This window comes from Sinocyclocheilus rhinocerous, unplaced genomic scaffold (assembly GCF_001515625.1).
Source record: "Sinocyclocheilus rhinocerous isolate Xijiao unplaced genomic scaffold, SAMN03320098_v1.1 scaffold1169, whole genome shotgun sequence".
NCBI lineage: Eukaryota > Metazoa > Chordata > Actinopteri > Cypriniformes > Cyprinidae > Sinocyclocheilus > Sinocyclocheilus rhinocerous.
In genome coordinates, this window is record NW_015650322.1 from 745,534 (window position 1) to 765,586 (window position 20,053).

The following is a 20,053-nucleotide window of genomic DNA, read 5'->3' on the forward strand; positions in this document are numbered from 1 at the left end:
AATGTGAAATTAAACCAGTAGGTGGCAGCAAGCAAGTGACTGTTAATGAGTGAGTCATTGAGATTCATCCGATTCATTCAAATGACTGATTCATTCAGGAAGCATTTGACTGAGTTAATGAGTGAATCACTGAATCATTTATTCAACCGATTAGTTCAGAAAGCATTCAGTAAGTAAACTCCATTGCTCAAAGATGCAAAACGGTGCTGTGATCTTTGTTTGGAACTATTTTCGTTGGCAAAATTGAGCAAAAACAAGCAATATTATGTCTAAAATATAAGTCACTTGCTAACTTTACTGAACTTGTATAAAATGATTATTAAATTTATTATGCTGATATCTGCAGAAAAAACAGTACTCTTTGTGTGATATAGGTTAAGTTAACTATATTAAATTATATAAATATAAAAAGCATACAGAAGCATTTTTGCCGTCTACAATTTAGAATGCCTTGAATTTTGAATTTTAATAGACTAATAAATCACGTGCGTGCACTCTCTGTGTGTGATTTGGTGATATACTCGATAATGTCAGATCGCACATCATTAAAACAACACTTACCCTATTATCGCAGACGATGCTGTATATCGCACACACCAGCCTCGACTTGAGAGGAAAATGAATCATCCGCGGTTGTGCGCGCACATGTTTGCACGTGAGCAAAGGTGTTTTTAGGAGTCTAAAGATGTGTTCACGCCATATCGGAATTCCCGTAATTACGAGATTCCTACTTGTAAAAAGCGTTCACGTCCACGGCAACGCTATCAACGCCTAAACAGAGCCTGCGGTGGTCAGGTGGTACAGCGGTCATGTGGTACAAGTCGTAGCTCTCAGAAAACTCCCAGTTATCAAGTTGTAATTACGAGTTCTACGAGGACGTGAACGCTTTTTACAAGTTGGAATCTCGTAATTACGGGAATTCCGATATGGCGTGAACGCACCTTAACTTGCAGACGCCAGACCACTGATTCTTCAAACCTGCTTTCCTGCAGTCCGTGTTCTTCTGACTTTATTTTGTAGTAAGTAACGAATATGCTTTGGGAAAATGTATCGGAGTAAAAGTATACATTTTAATTAGGAAATGTAGTGGAGTAAAAGTAAAAGTTGCCTGAAATATAAAAACTCAAGTAAAGTACAGATACTCCCAAAAAATACTTAAGTACTGTAACGAAGTATTATTACTTAGTTACATTATACCACTGGTAGAAACTATGTACTGCTCTTTCAAACAGGACAAAAGTCTTACTTTATCTTTGTCTTTACATGTGTTTTTTCATGAGTGTCTTTGCTTTTTATACATTTCGATTATGTTTAGGGTTTTGGAATTAAGATGTTGCCTGTAAACGATCAAACTCTGTGTTTAAATAGGAAACCCAAAGAGTCTTTAACATTGACATTGGGAGTGAATTTCTGTATTAACTTTGCAGTGTCTGGGAGTCATAGCCGTCTGCATCTTCTGGATTTGGGCAGTTGTGAGTCTGATTTGAGTCAAACACGAGATGGAGGGAGAGGCCAATGTCTGTCATTGGCTGCTCTTGGAAATGTCATCCTAGCCTTGGCCAATGGAGCCAAGCATGTGCCATACAGGTATGTCTTTTGTGGTTCAATTAATCAATATAAACCAATAGCGGGAGATGATAAATCTCTGTTAATGGTGGTAAATGTGTCTCTGAGCTCACACTGAGTCCTACCGATCTACATCTGCAAGGGTTTCATTCTCACCCTCCTCAGATCAATGAAGCCAATTAGCCAGCTTTGCAGTGAGGGAATGCAGCCAGGGCAAATTGGACTTGAGGTGGGATGTATTGATAGGAATGTGGGTCAGGGAGTAAGAGATTTATGCTGAAAGAAAATTAAGAAATACTCACCGGAAGGTGGGATAGTAAATACAGTGACATGAGCAGGGAAAAATAATCTTTTTCTTTTAGATGTGGCTTCAGAAAATAACATCCTCCACAACAGAATAAAATAAAAACACTCCAAATCAGGTCACTAGTTAGTGAGCATAATTTTCTTTGGATTCTTTTTATTCAAGTATGATTCATAATCCTCTATTTTAAGACAACCTCTCAATGATCTTAGAGGGAAAGAGGCAGAACGTTGTAAAGCCTAGCTTCCTTTTTGGCTAACGAGAATATTTCTTGATGTATAATTCAGAGACAGCAAGCTTACCATGCTGCTGAGGGAATCACTGGGCAACATCAACTGTAGAACCACCATGATCGCCCACATCTCTGAGTCGCCAGCCAATTATGCCGAATCTCTCACCACTGTGCAGCTTGCTTCCCGTATTCACCGCATGAGAAAGAAGAAATCCAAGGTTTGTGATTCAAACTGATGTATTTATTATTTGAATTATGTATGCTTATGTATTCATGTTTATTTTTTTTTTAAAAACTGAAGCACTGCTTCCTGGTACCAAGGTATCCATATAAGGCAGTAAGTATGGCAATGAACCTTTAAAAGTAACTTTAAAAAAAACTGCTAATTAAAAAAATATGTTTTGGACCAGTATTAATTGTGAAAATGCTATATAACTTTAATATACTACTGTATATACTATAATTATAATAACTATATTTTAATTATTAATAATTGAACTAACAATAATATTTCCCAAGTCATTTTTAATATATATATATATATCTACATAGTATTTGCTGAAAGTTTTTTTTTTAATCAGCATTTTGTCCATTTTATTCTTGTCTGTATACATTCTCCAATAGGTCATGACTGTCATTATTTTCCTAAATTACAGTTTGGCTTTTATTCATCAGAATCATTCAAAATTTAAATAACAATTTATGCTTTGTCTGAGAAACAAATGTTATGGTGATAATTTAGCTGCAAAATTTCTCAGTGACCTATGTCAGGTAATCAACAAATGTAATCAATGCATTTGTTCCAGAGAGAGAACAGCATGTAACCTATCCCATCACAGAGGCAATTTTCACCATAATTAAGCTGTTTTGACAGAATATATTAATATTTTATAGAGTCCTTTAGCTGTCTAACTTATGCATAGTATTGACAACTATTTTAGCTTCTCCTTTGGTGTGCACTTTTCAACTTTGTTGATATTGACATGCTGTTTCTGAAATTATTATGTGCTGTGAAAGAGCTTTCTGCCAAGATATATTGATGTCAGTGTGGTATGTTATTTTGTTCAGTATGCATCAAGTTCCTCTGGAGGCGAGAGCTCCTGTGAAGAAGGACACATCAGACGGAGACCCTTCTACCCTCGGACTGTGGCACTTGACCCAGACCACCCTGCAATGTTATCCAGTGACCCAGATTACTCCTCCAGTAGTGAGCACTCATGTGATACTGTGATCTATGTGGGGCCTGGTGGGACCCCTATCTCTGATCGTGAACTCAGTGACAATGAAGGCCCACCAGCATTTGTTCCTATCATTCCCTCCCTGAACAAGAAGCGTGTAAAAGAGGGACCTAAGTTTGATGGGGACCACCTCAAATGTAACACCTTTGCAGAGTTACAAGAACGACTTGAGTGTATTGATGGCAGTGAGAGCACATCTGTTTTCACCAGTGAAGGAAAAGGCCAACAGACAGCCTCCAAAAGTGGACTGGAAAGCGTGTCAGAAGGGGCTTCTGTACCAACCAGGACCGCCAAGTCCTCTCTTCAAAAGCCTGCACACCTGCAATATGGGACCACATCTGAAATTAACACAACTTTAAGGCAAGATTCAGAGCCTGTTGTGAGAGAGAAAGTCTTTAGTAGAGGACCTATACAAAAACCCAGTGCCTCTTCATCCTTGCAGAGAATCTCAAAGACCTCAGTTTTGAATACCGAGTCGATTTTAGCAGCACGGACACCTCCAGTAGGTATGAGTCAACAAGCCCTAAGGCAGGGAGAACGCAATGACTCCCCAATTACTGACAGATCCCATCACCTCAGTAGAAGTCCTGTGGAGGTGAGCCGCCTACGTGCTGCTCTGAGGAACAGGTGCCTCGATAGGGATGTTTTAAGGACTACAGTTACACTGCAGCAGCCTGTGGAGCTCAATGGAGAGGATGAGCTGGTGTTTATGGTGGTCGAAGAGCTGCCTGCTGGTCTGGTTCCAGACAATGGGAGACCATCCAGCATCATTAGCTTCAACACAGACTGTTCTTTGCAGGCCCTGGCATCTCACTCACGGCCTGTTAGCATTATCAGCAGCATCAACGATGAGTTTGATGCATACACATGCCAGATGAGCAGGTCCCAGCTGAACCAAGGTACTACTTCTAAGTCACAGGAGGAATTTACAGCTGGACATGCAACTGCACACTCTTCAGTCGGCTCCTGGTCTTGCAAAACAAATATTTGTACCCCAAGAAGTGATGAGACTGAAGGGAGCCTCTCGTCAAAGGGAGTGCGCAAGGGACCAGTCAGCAGCTCCATGGTGGATTTACCTGGTGGTTTACACGAAGAATCTTTCTCCCAGCAACAAAAAAATAGTCCATTGGGTGACAGTGGAATTTGCTTTTCAGAACAAGACTATGATTCTGCAACCATTGACAAATTGTCCATATCTAAGTGCCCTCTATCTCATGACAGTACCAAAGCATCCCTCGGTGGTCCAAAGTCGATAAGATCTAATAGACTCATAACCTCACAATCTGCCCAAATCTCATTAATTTCTACACTCCCTAGAAAAAGCATCCAAACTGCATCTTCTAGCAGTAGCTACAGCCATGAGCTACAACACCAAGGTAGCAGAATAGATGAACAATGGACCCACACTAGTAGTGGGCTACACTCGGCCAGGAATTCAGAGTTTAACTCTGTTAGCAAACCACCAAAAAATGGCACGAATGGGATTCCGTCTAGAAAGACAGGCGGGAATAGCAACAGTGTACCTCGCCCTCCTAAAATGCATGTGTCATCCACATCTCAAAGGGTTGTGGATGGTTGTGAGAAGTCGAGCGTTAAGAAAGGGGACCTGAGCAAGATGCCCCAGCTCAAGAGAGGAGCCACCACTCTCGGCATGGTCTCAGTGCCCCATAGTTCAAATGAGATGAAATGGGGTAATGATTCCTTGAAAACGACTGGTAGCCTGAAATTCTCATCCTTAGGAAAGAGAGCTAATGGACAGAAAGGTAGTATGCTCCCTAAGTCTGGAAGCATGTCACCCCCTGCTCCACCTGTCCGAAAGTCAAGCCTCGACCAGAAAACACGGATTTTGTTGTCTCCAAGTGCCTTAAAGTCTGTAGGTAATGATGGAACAAGATTGTCTTCCTCCAAAGCATCGGTTTCTGAGGAGGACTTTGATGTTCGAGTTAGAGGGGAATCCGTTAGCTTTAAGTCATCCAGCCTGAAGACAGCTTCTAGTCTTAGATCACATAATGCTAAAGGAGACAATGGAAAGCATTTTGGTAGTCTTATGTCCCTTGGAAGGTGTGACAGTTTAACCTCAGTGGGTTCCAAACCAGTACCCTCAAGGGAAAACAGTAATGTCAGTATCAGTAGCACTGGCAAATCTGCTAAAATGGTGCCAAAACTTGGGACGCCCTGTTCAATATCTACACCAACCGCCACTTCCCCTCCATCTACTAGTGGAATTTGTAAGCTTGGACATATAAAAGCCAGTATAACTCCTAGATCCATTGTTGGGAATGGCAACAAAGGAAAGGCCTTGTCAAGTACTGGTTCAAAATCTTTTAGCTCCTCTACCAAGTTCCTTGTTGCGTCGGCTGCTCGGAATACCAGTCTACCTCCAACTGGAAAACCCCCATCTCGCTCTGTCATAGGCTCCAATGCTAAACAAGGAAGAGGCACTATTATGGGCACAAAGCAAGCTATTCGTGCAGCCAACAGTCGGGTCAGCGAATTAGCAGTTGGTAGCTCCAAGAAACAGCTCAGGGGCTCTGACCAAGCAGATGGCAACAATGATGCCAGAACTTCCAGCGATACACCATTGGCTGCTCCTTTGCCTTCTCCTTACAGCAAGATCACGGCCCCTCGCCGTCCTCAGCGCTACAGTAGTGGCCACGGTAGTGACAACAGCAGTGTACTTAGTGGTGAACTTCCCCCTGCCATGGGGCGCACTGCACTTTTTTATCACAGTGGAGGCAGCAGTGGCTATGAGAGCATGATCAGGGACAGTGAAACTACAGGCAGTGCATCTTCTGCCCATGATTCCATGAGTGAAAGTGGAGTGTCCACGTCCAGTCGAACAAAGGCCTCAAAATCTCCCAAAAAGAGATCCAATGGTGAGTTTTACTGTGAAACCACTCAGGGCATTATTTACTGGTGATCAATTCAAGATTTATTTATTAGATGGCCTTCAAAAGTTAGAAAGGAAAATAGGTAGTACAGGGAAGGTTGTTGTAATGTAGGTTGTAATGTATCTGTCAATTAATGATCAAGACTTAGATACTGAGGACCACAAAAATTTCCATCCTCAAAATGGTTTAATAGGATTTTGCAGTGTCTTAGCCAGATTTTACATCACAGTTGTCCAGTATGAGCAGTCCCTACGAGCAGTCAGTGGGGACAAATGGGACCAAATTCTCCACTATGGTGTGTTTTTTACAGTCTGACATACAGACCATTGATGTTGCACAGTGTGCCATGGCTTTTACCTAAGATTCCACCAGGACAATAAATATTAGTAAAGCATTCCATCTAGCCAGTCAGTCTATTTAGTCCATTTAAATTTATGAACCCAAGGTTATTAGGCATATCTGGTGTTTAATATGCATTCACCGTATTCTGTAGTCTGCATTTACCCAAAGATCATTTTTGCTTTAAATCCTTTAACCTCTTGCAAGCCTCTTGCATATTTAAAAGCATGCCCACAAACTCTGCTGTTCATATTCGGCCCACATGAAGAGCATTACCCTGTGTGACCCCTCCAGGCCTGCAGCGACGCCGTCTGATTCCTGCTCCTCTGCCAGACACCTCTTCTCTGGGCAGGAAGGTTGGTGCAGCAGGCCAGTGGGTCGATCTACCTCCACTGGGGGGTACTATGAAGGAGCCCTTTGAGATCAAAGTGTACGAGATTGATGATGTGGAGCGCCTTCAGAGACGCAAAGAAGGGTTGACAGAGGTAAGAAGACAGTATGTTTGACAAGTGTGTTCTATGCTGTTTGTATGCTAGTTACGAAGAAAATAGCAAAAGTCTAGCGTGAAGTAAACAACTGTGTTTAAGTAGTTTATGTGTCAAGTCATTGGTTAAAAATAAATATAAGTGTTAGGATGAGGCTAATAGGCTATTAGAAGTGGAGTAAATTGAAGAAGGGGAGTATTTCCCCTATATGTGACTTCAATTTTTTTTATTCCTCGTAAAACAATCCTACAATTGATTTTCAATCCTTTTCACTTTAGTGTTCAGCATGTGGCACAGTCCCAGTATGATGGAATAAAATTAATATTTCATTTATGCTAAACTCAAAAGCATCAGATAGCATGAGATTCTGATGATTCTCTCACATCTGACAAGTGCAGTTGTCAGGAATGAAGCTTATCTCTGTGACAATTACTTATGTTGGCTAATTGATTTTAGATCGGACTGATAACTTGAGTTAAACAGGGATGACTGGTGTTGTAGGACAGAAAGAAGTGTATAAAGATTAGCAAAGGTCTTTCCAGAGAGAGGAAGAGATGGTGAGAGAGATAGAAGGAGAGAGAGCATCGGGGAGGGGTCAGGGGTGCCCGTGATGAATGAGGTGTGGCTCCACAATCTGTAGCCCGCCTGATTGGTCTTTATGGCCCACTCCACACAGTGCGTCCATGGGTCATTAACCGTTTCTATGTGAGTTTCTAACCCTGATCATACAGGCAATTGTGTAGAGAAGACGAGAGGAAAAGACATTAACTCAGTCGAATGACGCTCTGATTTATTTTCAATTAAGAAAAAATGATCTCAGTTCGCATATTAGAGTCTGGCAGTTTGCTTATAAAGAACTAGGCTGTTCAGTCCCTTGTTTTATGTGAATCTATATGTATGTGTGTGGGTAGGAGGTTGTATAACTGTTAAGTTTATATTTGTTTTGTGAAATTGGACCTAAATTGGACCCTGTATGGCAGAAATAAAGCGCTATATAAATGCATCATTCATTCATTCATTCAAATTTAGGGTGTATTCACACCTGTCTTGTTTGGTTCAATTGAATCGAACTCAAGTTCGCTTCCCCCTTTGATGCGGATCTTTTGGGCAGGTGTGAATACAGCAATCGCACTCGGGTGCGGACCAAACAACCGCACCGAGACCCAGCTGAAGAGGTGGTCTCGGTCCGCTGCCAAACAAACTCTGGTATGGTTGAATGGATGAACCAAAGAATGGATGACCTTAAGCACACGTGTGGTTTTGTTTACAGTTTCTGGTTCACTTGCAAAAAGGGCATTGTGAAAGCGAACCGCACCAAACAAAAGAAATCAACATTGTATTTGGTCTGGACCAAAGCATGTGAACTAGCGGACTTTCCTGGTGTGAATACACCCTAAATCCTATTTGCAGTGGGCATAGCATAACAGCTTAAATGAGTTTTTCTTCATCTATAGTTCACGAACCTGAGATATTTGCAGATAAGAAAAAGGCATTTCAATTGTTATTTTGCATTTTCATTTACTTTCTAATGGCCACCTGTTAGTGACAAAATAATCATGATAGGAATAGGGTAATCTATATTGTAATTCAACCTTTCAGTAACAGGTTCCTCTTGAACATGATCTTTCTTTTTAATCCTTTAAGCAAACGTGCCTTTAAGAGACCTGCAAGTATTTAACCTGGATGCTAATTTTATTTCCCGCTTGGCCCTAATTAATCTGACCAAAGGACTGAGGACCTAAATCCTCTGTATAGGTTAGCGAGCATTGAATCAATTTGACTTAAGCCACTGCACTTTAAATCGGCCCTGAGGAGAGACACACAGTCTAGCGGGTGATTGGAATAGGTACAAAGGATTGCGGTTGACTGTATGCAACTCACACTGCTGTCCCACACTTGCAGGGTTTGCAGTACTTCAACGCCCGCCTTAGGATGTTGGAGAAGAGGCAGCAGCAGATCAGGGAGATAAGAGCCAAGCATGAGAAGCTGAAAAAAGAGTTGGAGGATGCCAAGACACGTCTCATGCTGGACCCCAGTAAATGGATGGGAGAATGTAAGTTCCCAAGTGTATTGTTGTTTAATGTCAGGGGATTTCAAACTTTTTTCATGCTAATGAATATCAAGTGATGACTTTCCCCCTTTTTAAAGGGGTCATATGATGCTATTTTAAAGATCATTATTTTGTGTATTTGGTGTAACAGAATATGTTGACATGCTTTAATGTTCAAAAAACACATTATTTTTCAAATACTGTACATTATTGTAGGTCCTATATGCACCGCCTCTCTCAAACGCTTAGTTTTCTACAAGTTCCCTCCTTCCAACAAGCGCAGTCTGCTCTGATTGGCCAGCTGACCCGCAAACATATTTTCATGTATGAAGTCCCATCTACGCATGAAGATAGAATACGCTAGAATTTTGTTGTTACTGCACTAAAATAAAAAACAAATTGTCAAAATATTATCTGAAGAATATTTACTTCTTATTAAGTTCATACAGTGTCCTTTTTCCATCCACTTATTGTTTAAAAACTAGGACTGTCAATAGAACAAAATAAATGTGATTAATCTTATGATCTTATGATACTAACTTTGATGCCTTATTGATGCTAATTTTCTTCTGGCCCCCTTGTGGCCCCTTTGACCTCAATTTGAAAACCTTTGATTTATATGACACAGAATATTAACAAGTATTATACAATAATAGTAAGTGTATTTTGTTTGACTGAACTTAGTGGTGTGGTATACATGAGCGACTCTTTGTTCATACTACAAATTTCACATGCTTTCAGCCAAAAGGACTTTCTTTTGGCATTTTTACTGTGACACTTTACCATGCATCAAGGTCAGGAATGATTCATTTTACCATACATCTTCTTACACAGCATATGTGTCCCAGTAGTGTGATGTAGACTAATGGCTCCCTTTATAACTTTAATTTAAGTGTTTGAACTTTGTGCCAGAGGAAATGCTGAGGTATTGGTGCATTCACAGAAATGTCTAAAGCATTGGCTTTACAATACAATAATGGATGACATTGATTTTCCAGAATATTCTCCATAAATGTAAACTGTGAAACAATTTGTTGAGGTTTTTGTAATTGGGATTCTCTTTTACTGTTCTTGCCTTCAACACTTAAGCTGTAAGAACGAACTCTGGACACAGACTTTATGACGTTTAACCTTAATGTTAACAATGAGTCAGCAAATGGTATATTATTGTATTTCAGGATTTTCTCAAACAAAAACAAATACCTTCGGTATCAAACAGGGCAAGAAAATTATTTGAAGAAAATGAAGCTTAATCATGTGATTTGTATTGTTTACTCTACTGAGAATGAAAAAGAACATTGCCAGCAGCAAAGAAAGCTCTGTTGATTCTGTATCTCTGTTTTATTCTGTATTCGTCCCTCAGTTTCAGTTAGAATTACAACTATTACAAACCACCAACACAACAACCTTGATATTGCAAAGTATCTGTCTCCACTTTGCTAGAAGAAACACTTTTGTAAACAGTATGTGGGAGAAAAATCGCAGGACGTAAAGGAATAATGTAGAGAAAATGGCAGGTGTATGGAGAGAGGGAGTGAAAATGTGTGTGTGTGTGTTCTTGAATCAATAAGGTATTATTTTTCTCTTATTATTATTATGGGTATTATTTGCCCACTGGCCAGGTGATGTTTACCATTCACGTGTGACTGCTGTCTTGGGTAAAGCTGTGATTGTTGCTGTCGTGCTGTATAAATCAGCCCCTCTTCAGAGCCTAGTAAAATGAGGATGGTGTTTCTGCAAGCCCATCTCCCACACCAACAAACCATCACATGCAGATATTTTTGTTTATGTTCTGAGTGATAAAACTGTCAATTTAGGTGTGTCAGTAGGGCTGCATCTCACATCTTTATTATGTAGTACAATAATGTGGAATCTACATCTGTATTTATTTTAGAGATTGCTTGATTTTTATATTCATACATGTTGTAATTAGAGCTGTATTCAAATGAGTTATTCAAATTCAAATTCAAATCAAATTTACAAATGATTTACAAATGCAAATTATGATGTATTGAGATCATACATCCCCCCCCCAAATAAAGATCATTTAAAACATTTGGTTATTGTGGCAGACAATTAACTCTTTGAATAAACACTGCAAAAAGTAAATTCAGTCAGTATATAATTCATTTTATGTCCATATCATTGAACATAGGCCTACTATTTATTTATTTATTTAAAGAATTTTGCACAAAATTAGCATGTTAAATTGGCTTAGCATGACTGATCGATCAGTCAGTCAGTCCATCAATCAATCATTTCAGGAATTAAATGTTAAATGGAAAATTGACATCCCTTGTTATTACACTGTAAGTTAAAGTTTTAAAATAATAATTTTGTTTACATTTTTCACCCTTTTTTCCATTAGTTGCTGTGGACCCAGATCTGGACCAGGAGTCACAGGACTACCTGGAGGCTCTGGCTCAGGCCACAGGAGACCTGGAGTTTTGTGTCAACCTATGCAAGTCTCGTGTGATGATGGAGACCTGCTTTGATATCGCAGTGCCCGCGATCCAAGGACAGAGTGGACAACAGGAGATGGAGGTCTAAGAGAGAACAAAACAGGACGTTGTTTGCAAGCTAGCTGTGAGTTACGGCAAGACCGCTTCTTTTCTGGAATTGAGACTGTCCTTCTTGGACCAAGGCAACAAGTAAAGGTATTGAATAAGCATGGTTAAAAACTCCCTGAAATTCGGAGAAACAAAGAGACCGAATAGAATAAGAGCAAGACCGTGTCCTGAGATCTTCTTTAAACTTTACCAGGAAGTGCCTTAAACCCAAAAAATCCCAAGAACTATCTTTGTTTTATGATTGGTGCTAGTATTGAGACCAACTCTCCCAAGTACACTTTGAAAAACAAAGTATTTTGCATTGCAATGCAGTGTATAGTGTATTTATAAGAGCTAAAGTGTGTAAAAAATATAGTTTTAAGTATTAAACACAAAAAGTTAAGAAAAAACTCCCCATACTATTGCCTTTTCTAATATCTAAATGACCACAATTAGAACTCTTTGACTTTTTCCTCAGCGTCATGCAAAAACTTGCTTGCCCCTGATAGATGTGATGTCACTTGATTGGATAAAGATTGGAAAAGCAGTGGAACTGTCGTCTGTCTTCATTTAGTTACAGTCGCTCTGCATAAAGGCCCTGGTATACTTCACTTTCCGCGTTCCTTTTCAACTCGTGAACAACTGCGTCCGCTTAGCTTTCATACTCAACCACGGATGGATGAGCTCGACACATGCACAGTACCACCTACTTGACTCGTTCTGTCTAAACCTTCACCTCGCGCCTGCGTAGTTTTATGCGGATCGTCCACGCAGTCACAAAAATTGGGCTGCACGCGGACAATGTGCGCGGACATCCGCCGACACTTCTGATGATGAAAATTGCATCACGAGGACAATGCGGACCATCGCGGAACACTGACAGCTGAAGTATACTTTTGGGGTTAATGATTGGCTCTCTGACGACATGTCATTTCCCCTGATCCAGAACTACTACTTTAACTGATTAATGCAGCTGGTGGCAAATCAGAAATTAGAGTTTGTCTCAAACACTTCTCAGGACATCAAACTGAAGTGAGTTTGTACTTACAAAGTTCAGTGTGTGCTGTATGCGTTATACTGTAATGTATGCATGTGTCTGTTCTTCTCTGATCATGCAACATCCAGCGTTAAGCTGGTATCTTTTAACGTGGTAAACAACTCCACTGTATCTACCTGAGCTTCAAAAGATTATGCCTTTCTTTGCTGAAAATGTTCAGATTTACAAACGGCTATCATCTGTTGACAAATTCATAGCACAGGACCTTCTCCTCACTGTGTCCAGTGATTTATCTTCAGCCTCTGATGTTTGATGATTTTTGTTTGTCGTGTTAATCCTAAAGTGTCTCTGGAGAGAAGCGTTGACTGCTGTTTCTCATAAAGAAACAAATAGAAGAGATTATTTGGATTTGCAAAGGTTTGAAGTAGAATATGTGGCTATTTTTTACATCTTAAAATTCTTTCTTTGTTTTTGTTGTTAAACGATTCTTTATTTAAAAGAGAGAAAAACGACTCAGGCTAAGTTGCTGCGTGCCATTTTTTTGTTTGTAAAATTTTTTTTTTTCCTTTTTGTTTTGTATGTTACTCTGTGATTTCTACTAATAATTTAAGTTTAACCGATATGCCAAGCATTTAGACTTTTTCAACGTCTATGACATTTTACCAGTGTTCCTGCTTTGTATTGTACAGTTTTTTTTATGCTTTTTAAAAACCATGTATAGACCCCTAAATTTGCATTAACATAAAATTATGAATAAAAAGAATGTTTCCTCTTTATAATTATTTGTGTGGCTATTTCATTTTTCTACATATTTATTTATTTATTATTATTATTATTATTTATTAAGTATTTTATTTTAAAAGAACATTCAGGTTTCTTCTGTTATAAACGGCAGAGAACAAATCACATACAAATTTTGTACATAAGAATGTATGTGCAAAATAGACTGCAAGACTGAATGAATTCCATAATTCTAGTTTCTAACAAATGATAAAACTTTGAAAAGTATCTGTGTTTTATATAGTTGCATTTCACTATATCTTGCATTTTACCAGGTTACCTCTTGGAGCTTATGATCATCAACATTCAATAGGAAAATAAAAGAGCTACACTGCCATTCAAAAGTTTGGGGTCAGTAAGATTTTTTTATTATTATTAAATAAATGAATACTTTTATTTAGAAAGGACACATAAAATGAATTAAAAGTGACTATAAAGACTTTCGACTTTCTTTGTTACAAACATATATATATATATATATATTAAATAAATGCTGTTGTTTTGAGATTTCTATTAATCAAATAATCCTGAAAAAAAAAGATAACAAGAAATGTTTCTTGAACACCAAATCAGCATATTAGAATAATTTCTGAAGAATCGTGCGACACTGAAGACTGGAGAAATGGCTGCTGAAAATTCAGCTTTGCCATCACAGGAATAAATTACATTTTAAATTCAAATAGGAAAGTAATTTTAAATTGCGATAACATTTCATATAATATAACTGATTTTACTGTATTTTTGATCAAATAAACGCAGCCTTGTTGAATATGAGAGACTTCTTTCTAAAACTTTAAAAAGTCTTACCGAGCCCAAACTTTCAAATAGTAGTGTGTAATGTGATATGCCCATATAATACAAGTTACCAACCAGATGAACAAGATCACATTTCACACGTGCAGGAGAAGAGACTTGAAATTAAAGCAATCGTTCACTGTGGACTTGTTAAATGTTTACTGGTCACAATAGGGCAGATGAAAAGATGCTGCAACACAGATGGCTGGAGCCAAAACAAATTTGAGAATTTAATCATACCACGGATTAATCTTCATTAGGTTTTCAACTCTATAAATGATGGTATACTAGATTAGTGATTCATTTATGCTCTTGGGTATTGTAAATCTATAGACACAGAAGAGACCTGAGAGCTGTAAAGGCCAACAGGGCAAAATCCCTTTATGAGTGATTCCATTGGCAGGTTATTCCACCTGCTCTCTCCTGTTCTCCTCGGCAGATGGTCTCATCAAACAGACCGAGACGTTTAAATCAGTCTCTCTGAAGACATCTAGTTGCGATTTGAGACGTTGCGATTTCCTAATCGCAAAGCCTGCGATATGGACGCGATATTACTCTGTTCCAGAGCATATGCATGACTGCCAGCCTTGAGTTGCAGTCTTACTAACCAATAGAGTGAGCGCACCTCCGTTCTCCCCAATCAGCACTGCTCTAGCCAACTGCGTAAACACCCACCATTTAAAAAAATAAAACCGGAAAGCGGGAGAGAGAGAGACAGAGTGGTATTATGGCGTCTACTGGGTCAGATCGATAGTTAGGCAAATTAAAACTAAAGAAAAACGTATGCAACTTAAGCTTCGAAATGACAGACAACGAACAAAAGTATTATCCCATAACATGTCACTGAGAGTCACCAAGTGACCCTGTCAAATTTACTGACTAGAAACACACCGAATCTGTTCCCGCAGAAAAGCTTGGAGAATTTGATCACCCGTCATCCCTAAAGTTCTACACGTCCATCGATTGTTGGTCTCCTACAGTGAGAACCTTTGATGCATCTCTTTCTGTATCTGCCTGCCTTCGTTCATTACGCACATGGATGGGGGAGGGCAGGTTCAAAAGCAGACAGTCCAACCCCCAGGCTCTGAATGTGATTGAGTTCTTCGTCACCCTGTGAATATGTACAATAGAAACGGACAAAATGAAGGTGGAGTCCGTGGTATTTCAATTCCACCCTCTGACACAATGCTACTGCTTGCATTTATATTGAAAACTACCATAAATGGGAAAATACTTTGAAATTCATGACAGAATGCATGAATAATCTTATAAAATGAACAGTGGTGATATAAAACCACACCAATCGTGTTTTCTACAGACTGAAGCATTAGCCAAATATCAGTGTGCATATATGCGAAATATGTGGTTTTAATGCATTGAATAATGAAAAAAAATAAAACTAATATCCTAACAACAAACTCTTAGTTTATTCTGACTACTTCCACACTACTGTTTTTTTTCCAAGCAAATAACCATTGATTTGTGTTTTGTTTGGCTTTGCTTTATTCTGTGTTTTGTTTTGATTTTTTGTGTGTTTCGTTTTGCTTTTTGTGCTTTGGTTTTGTTTTGTTTTTGGCTTTTGAGTTTTGTTTTGATGTTTGGTTTGCAATCTTATATTTCTTGCGCATACCTGTTCATGAAAAGGGTACATGCATTTATGCAGGAATGCTTGTTCTCAACACACTGCCTTCTATGATGATTGAGGTTGCTGTGATGCCTTGATTGGGGAGCTGAAGCAGTGAACCAAGCAATGGGAAGTCATTTGCTATGAACAAGGCTTATTTCCTGGAGTGACAGGTCCAAACTGTGAGTATGCATTGGTTAATACACTGTGATTGGCACATAGTGGTGACAAGGTGATGTATCTTTCTTTTACTGGCACACTGAAATGTAAGGGTGAATAGTAGCGGGGTTAATTGCTCCTTGTTGTGAGGAGCCAATGTGCCGCCTGTCACGCCTATTGCATTAATCCCATCAGAGGCAGCATGTGCCCATCAAATGCATGGCAACGGTTGCTGTGGCTCCCATTTGAGAATATAGCCTTGCCTAGCCTGCGGTAATAGTTTTAAAATACATTTTTAGTTGCCGTGTAGACTGGGCTCGGATATTTTCCTTCTTTGTACATGTACATCAGGCTGCCAGCTATACTGAGTAAAATGGGTTACTTTTGCAACAGAACAATATTGTACTAACAAGCACTCAAAAAAAAAAACCCAGAGTCAGAAAGGTATAGAGAACACACATTTAAATCGTAGAAAGCTGTTTATGCCTTTACAGTTTGAAAGATATTTTCTCATCCCAGGAGAGGAGACTATACATCATTCTTACTGTTTGTTGTGCCTTGCGAGTTCAGATGAAATGGGGTTTATTGACTCATTTTAGAGTAAATTAGCCTCTGTTCTGAAGATAGCCTGGAGCAATCTATTTAGTTTTCCCTTCCTCAAACTGAGTATTTGCACAAATTCTTAATTAATCTTTGTCACATGACCTCTGCCAAACTGTTTATGTCAATTAGTTGTCAGCTGCTTTAATGGCACAGTTCATTCAGGTCAAGATCAGCATATTTTTCTACACATGGCAATAAGCTTGTGCTGCCTTAATGGAAAAACAAGCAACAGGCAATCATGCAAGAAATTTTTAAGACAAATTTTCTAGTCTTTTTTCATCGTGCACACCCCTATGGCCCTTCAGTACTGGCTATCATCTTCTTTGGGGTGATGTTTATTAAAGTTAATGTTGTCAGTTCAACATATACATGCTACCATTTTAAACATTTAGAAAGAATTAAACAAATAGACCATTTTGAAAGAAGTCTTTTCTGCTCACAAAGACAGCATTTCTTTGGAAAATACAGTAGAACAATAAGATTGCAAAATATTTCAATATTTTAAATAACTAAAAATAAAATAATAAATAAATATTATATATAAATTGTTTTCTCTTTAATATATTTTTTAAAAGTTTTTTTTTCTGAGATGACAGCTGAATTTTCAGCAGCAAATGCATAAATGTTTTATTTTAAACATAAAACGTTGAATATTGATATTTTAAAAGATTTTAAACATGAAAAAAATACTTGAAATGTGAAATTAAAGCTGCCAGTAGGTGACAGCAAGTCATTGTTAATGAGTGAGTCATTGAGATTAAATCGATTCATTCAAAAGGTTGATTCATTCAGGAATGAAACATTTGACTGTTTTAATGAGTGAGCCACTGAATCATTCGTTCAAAAAACTGATTCATTCAATAAGGAAACACCGTCCTATGCGTTGCGCAAAACAGTGCTGTTTGGAACTATTTTCATTGGCGAAATACAATAAAAACAGACATCTAAAATGTAAGTAGCCTAACTTAATACTAACTTTATTAAACTTGCATAAAATCAATATTACATTTGTTATCATGCTGAAATCTGGAGGAAAAACGGCACTCTTAGTGTGATATAGGCTAGATTAACTACATTAAATGATATAAATATGAAAGACATAAGCATTTTGCCTCTTGAATCTTATGGACATTCTAAATGCGTTTTAATAGACTAAATCACACAGTGTATGCGTGCACTCTCTGGGTGTGTTTTTGTGATATACTCCATAAAGTCAGATCGCACATCGTTAAAACAACACTTACTATTGGCGCAGACGATATATATCGCACACCCCAGCCTCGATTTGAGTGGAAAATGAAATCAACCGTGGTTGTGCGAGCACTTGTTTTTTTGTTTTTTTTTAAGAGTGTTAAAGGGTTAGTTCACCCAAAAATAAAAATTCTGAAAATTTCAGTTGTATTGCTGTCTATGCAGGGTCAGACAGCTCTCAGATTCCATCAAAAATATCTTAATTTGTGTTCCAAAGATGAACGAAGGTCTTACGGGTTTGATACAACATGAGGGTGAGTAATTAATGACAGAATTTTCATTTTTGGGTGAACGAACCCTTTAACTTGCAAGCGCCAGACCACTGATTCGTCAAACCTGCTTTCTTGCAGTCTGTGTTCTTCCGACTTTATTTTGTAGTAAGTAACGAATATGCTTCTGGGAAATGTATCGGAGTAAAATTATACATTTTAATTAGGAAATATAGTGGAGTAAAAGTGAAAGTTGTCAGAAATATTAAAACTCAAGTAAACTACAGATTCTCCATTCTTTCATTACACCACTGTGTGTATACCTGTTTGGTAAATAAGTTACAGAGATTCTTTATTTAGTTTTCCTTTAGTAAATAAATATAAATTGAACTATTCCTAAGATTTCTTTGACTATTATTTAAGTCATTTAATGGTATTAAAGTAAATAAGAAGCAGCACATGTATTCTGAGCTACCAGAGCTGCTTTTCAGCCTCACTAACGCTTTCATGTGCACGTGCACCAGCTTTGATGAGCGTACCTGTGCATCTGTAAAACACATGTATAATGAACCACAGCAGCCCACTGGCAGACCCAGCCTGAAAGCACTTATTCTTATCTCCTGTCAGTTTTGCTAATCTACATCCAATTCCCTTGCCAGTTGACCTCTGACCTTTGTGTGTACTTTGGAGGCCTGTCTTGTGGTATATTCGTGCCATTTCAGTGGCACATACTGGAGCTTCTGTTTAATATCCTCACTCTTTCCTTTCACAATGCTGTATTTCCATTAATATGGATGGCGTTTGAGTCTAGCTCATGTTTGACATTAATGTGTCAGGAGTGAGTGTAAATCACAGTCGTAAAACACAGTACTCTGATAAGCATTGTACATGGCACCAGTTTGATTAAAAAGCTTGGGTCATTAAAAAGCATGTGAAAAAAAAAAAGTCTGAAACACAATAAGGCACCTTGTTTTGGACGTAAAGCTGTGAGCCATAGTTATTGCTGCTTTTGTGTGATTGGGTGGGAATATTGCTTTAATTAAACTTGCCTGTAATTATTATTTGATTTGAGTTTGAATTAACTTGTGCCCAATTAAGTTATTTTTACTTACATGGAGGTCCACTGATTGCCTTCATGATTTGGTCTTAATGTGTGGCATTAATTGGATTGTAACTGCATTGGCTGCTTTTGCTGAATTGCCCTTTTCTTAAAAACAAGGTCTAGTGATTATAGACTGACAAATTTCAGTTGATTAGATGCTTATTATTATTGAAAATAACTATGATGTTTGTTTTCACATGAATTAAAAACTGGACCACCAGTAAAAATAAAACTACCAGAACTGACATACTGAAATCTCCTCTTTCTGTCAAAGCCAGACAGTAAATGATATATGTGTGTATGCATTGGTTTGCTTCATTCTTTGCTGAAAAATGAGGTTAGGCTTTTGAGTTTGCAGTTGTAAATCCGTGGATGATTCTCACATTGGAGCCATTTCTTGTTCCAGCCCATTTACCATGATAATGTCTTTCGTATTGGAATGGTAAAAGCTACTCTCACATTGAAGCCCACTGGGGTCCTCGAGAAATAAACATGCTTGGACAGACACAGAGGAAGAAAATCCCTCAAATGGCTTTTGGGATCCTCAAGGTGGAAAATATGGCTCCAGCTGAAGGAGAACAAGGTCAAATCTGAATGCTAAAATTCCTGCATTTTCTGCCCCAAGTTCATCTTGTTTGCTTTTAATCTTTCCTCTACAAGAAATCCTCTTTTATTCAGTTGTCCTTCATTCTTTTTCAGTCACAAATGTTTTGTATATGTTTCACTGGCTCATTTGGACTAATTACTTGGATTTGTTTTTTTATTTATTTTTACTTTTACTGTGTTTGTTATATAGTGTTATATAGTTAGTTTGCTTATTTTGTTTAGTAATGTTTTTGTTTTGTAAAGTATCTTGACCTGCTCTGTATAGAATATAGA

General features: G+C 38.3%; 1 protein-coding gene across 1 annotated transcript in view; it reads left to right on the top strand.

Annotated features, from left to right (window-relative positions):
* LOC107711661 (kinesin-like protein KIF26A) overlaps nt 1-13,371 on the top strand; it is a 76,791-nt gene extending 63,420 nt beyond the window's left edge. Inside the window, exons 10-15 of the mRNA XM_016516679.1 lie at nt 1,428-1,587; nt 2,158-2,320; nt 3,171-6,216; nt 6,865-7,055; nt 8,958-9,108; nt 11,474-13,371. Of these exons, the coding sequence (XP_016372165.1) occupies nt 1,428-1,587; nt 2,158-2,320; nt 3,171-6,216; nt 6,865-7,055; nt 8,958-9,108; nt 11,474-11,655 (3,893 nt within the window). The 3' untranslated portion in view covers nt 11,656-13,371. The remainder of the gene's footprint in view (nt 1-1,427; nt 1,588-2,157; nt 2,321-3,170; nt 6,217-6,864; nt 7,056-8,957; nt 9,109-11,473) is intronic.
* The last annotated feature ends 6,682 nt before the right edge of the window (nt 13,372-20,053 follow it).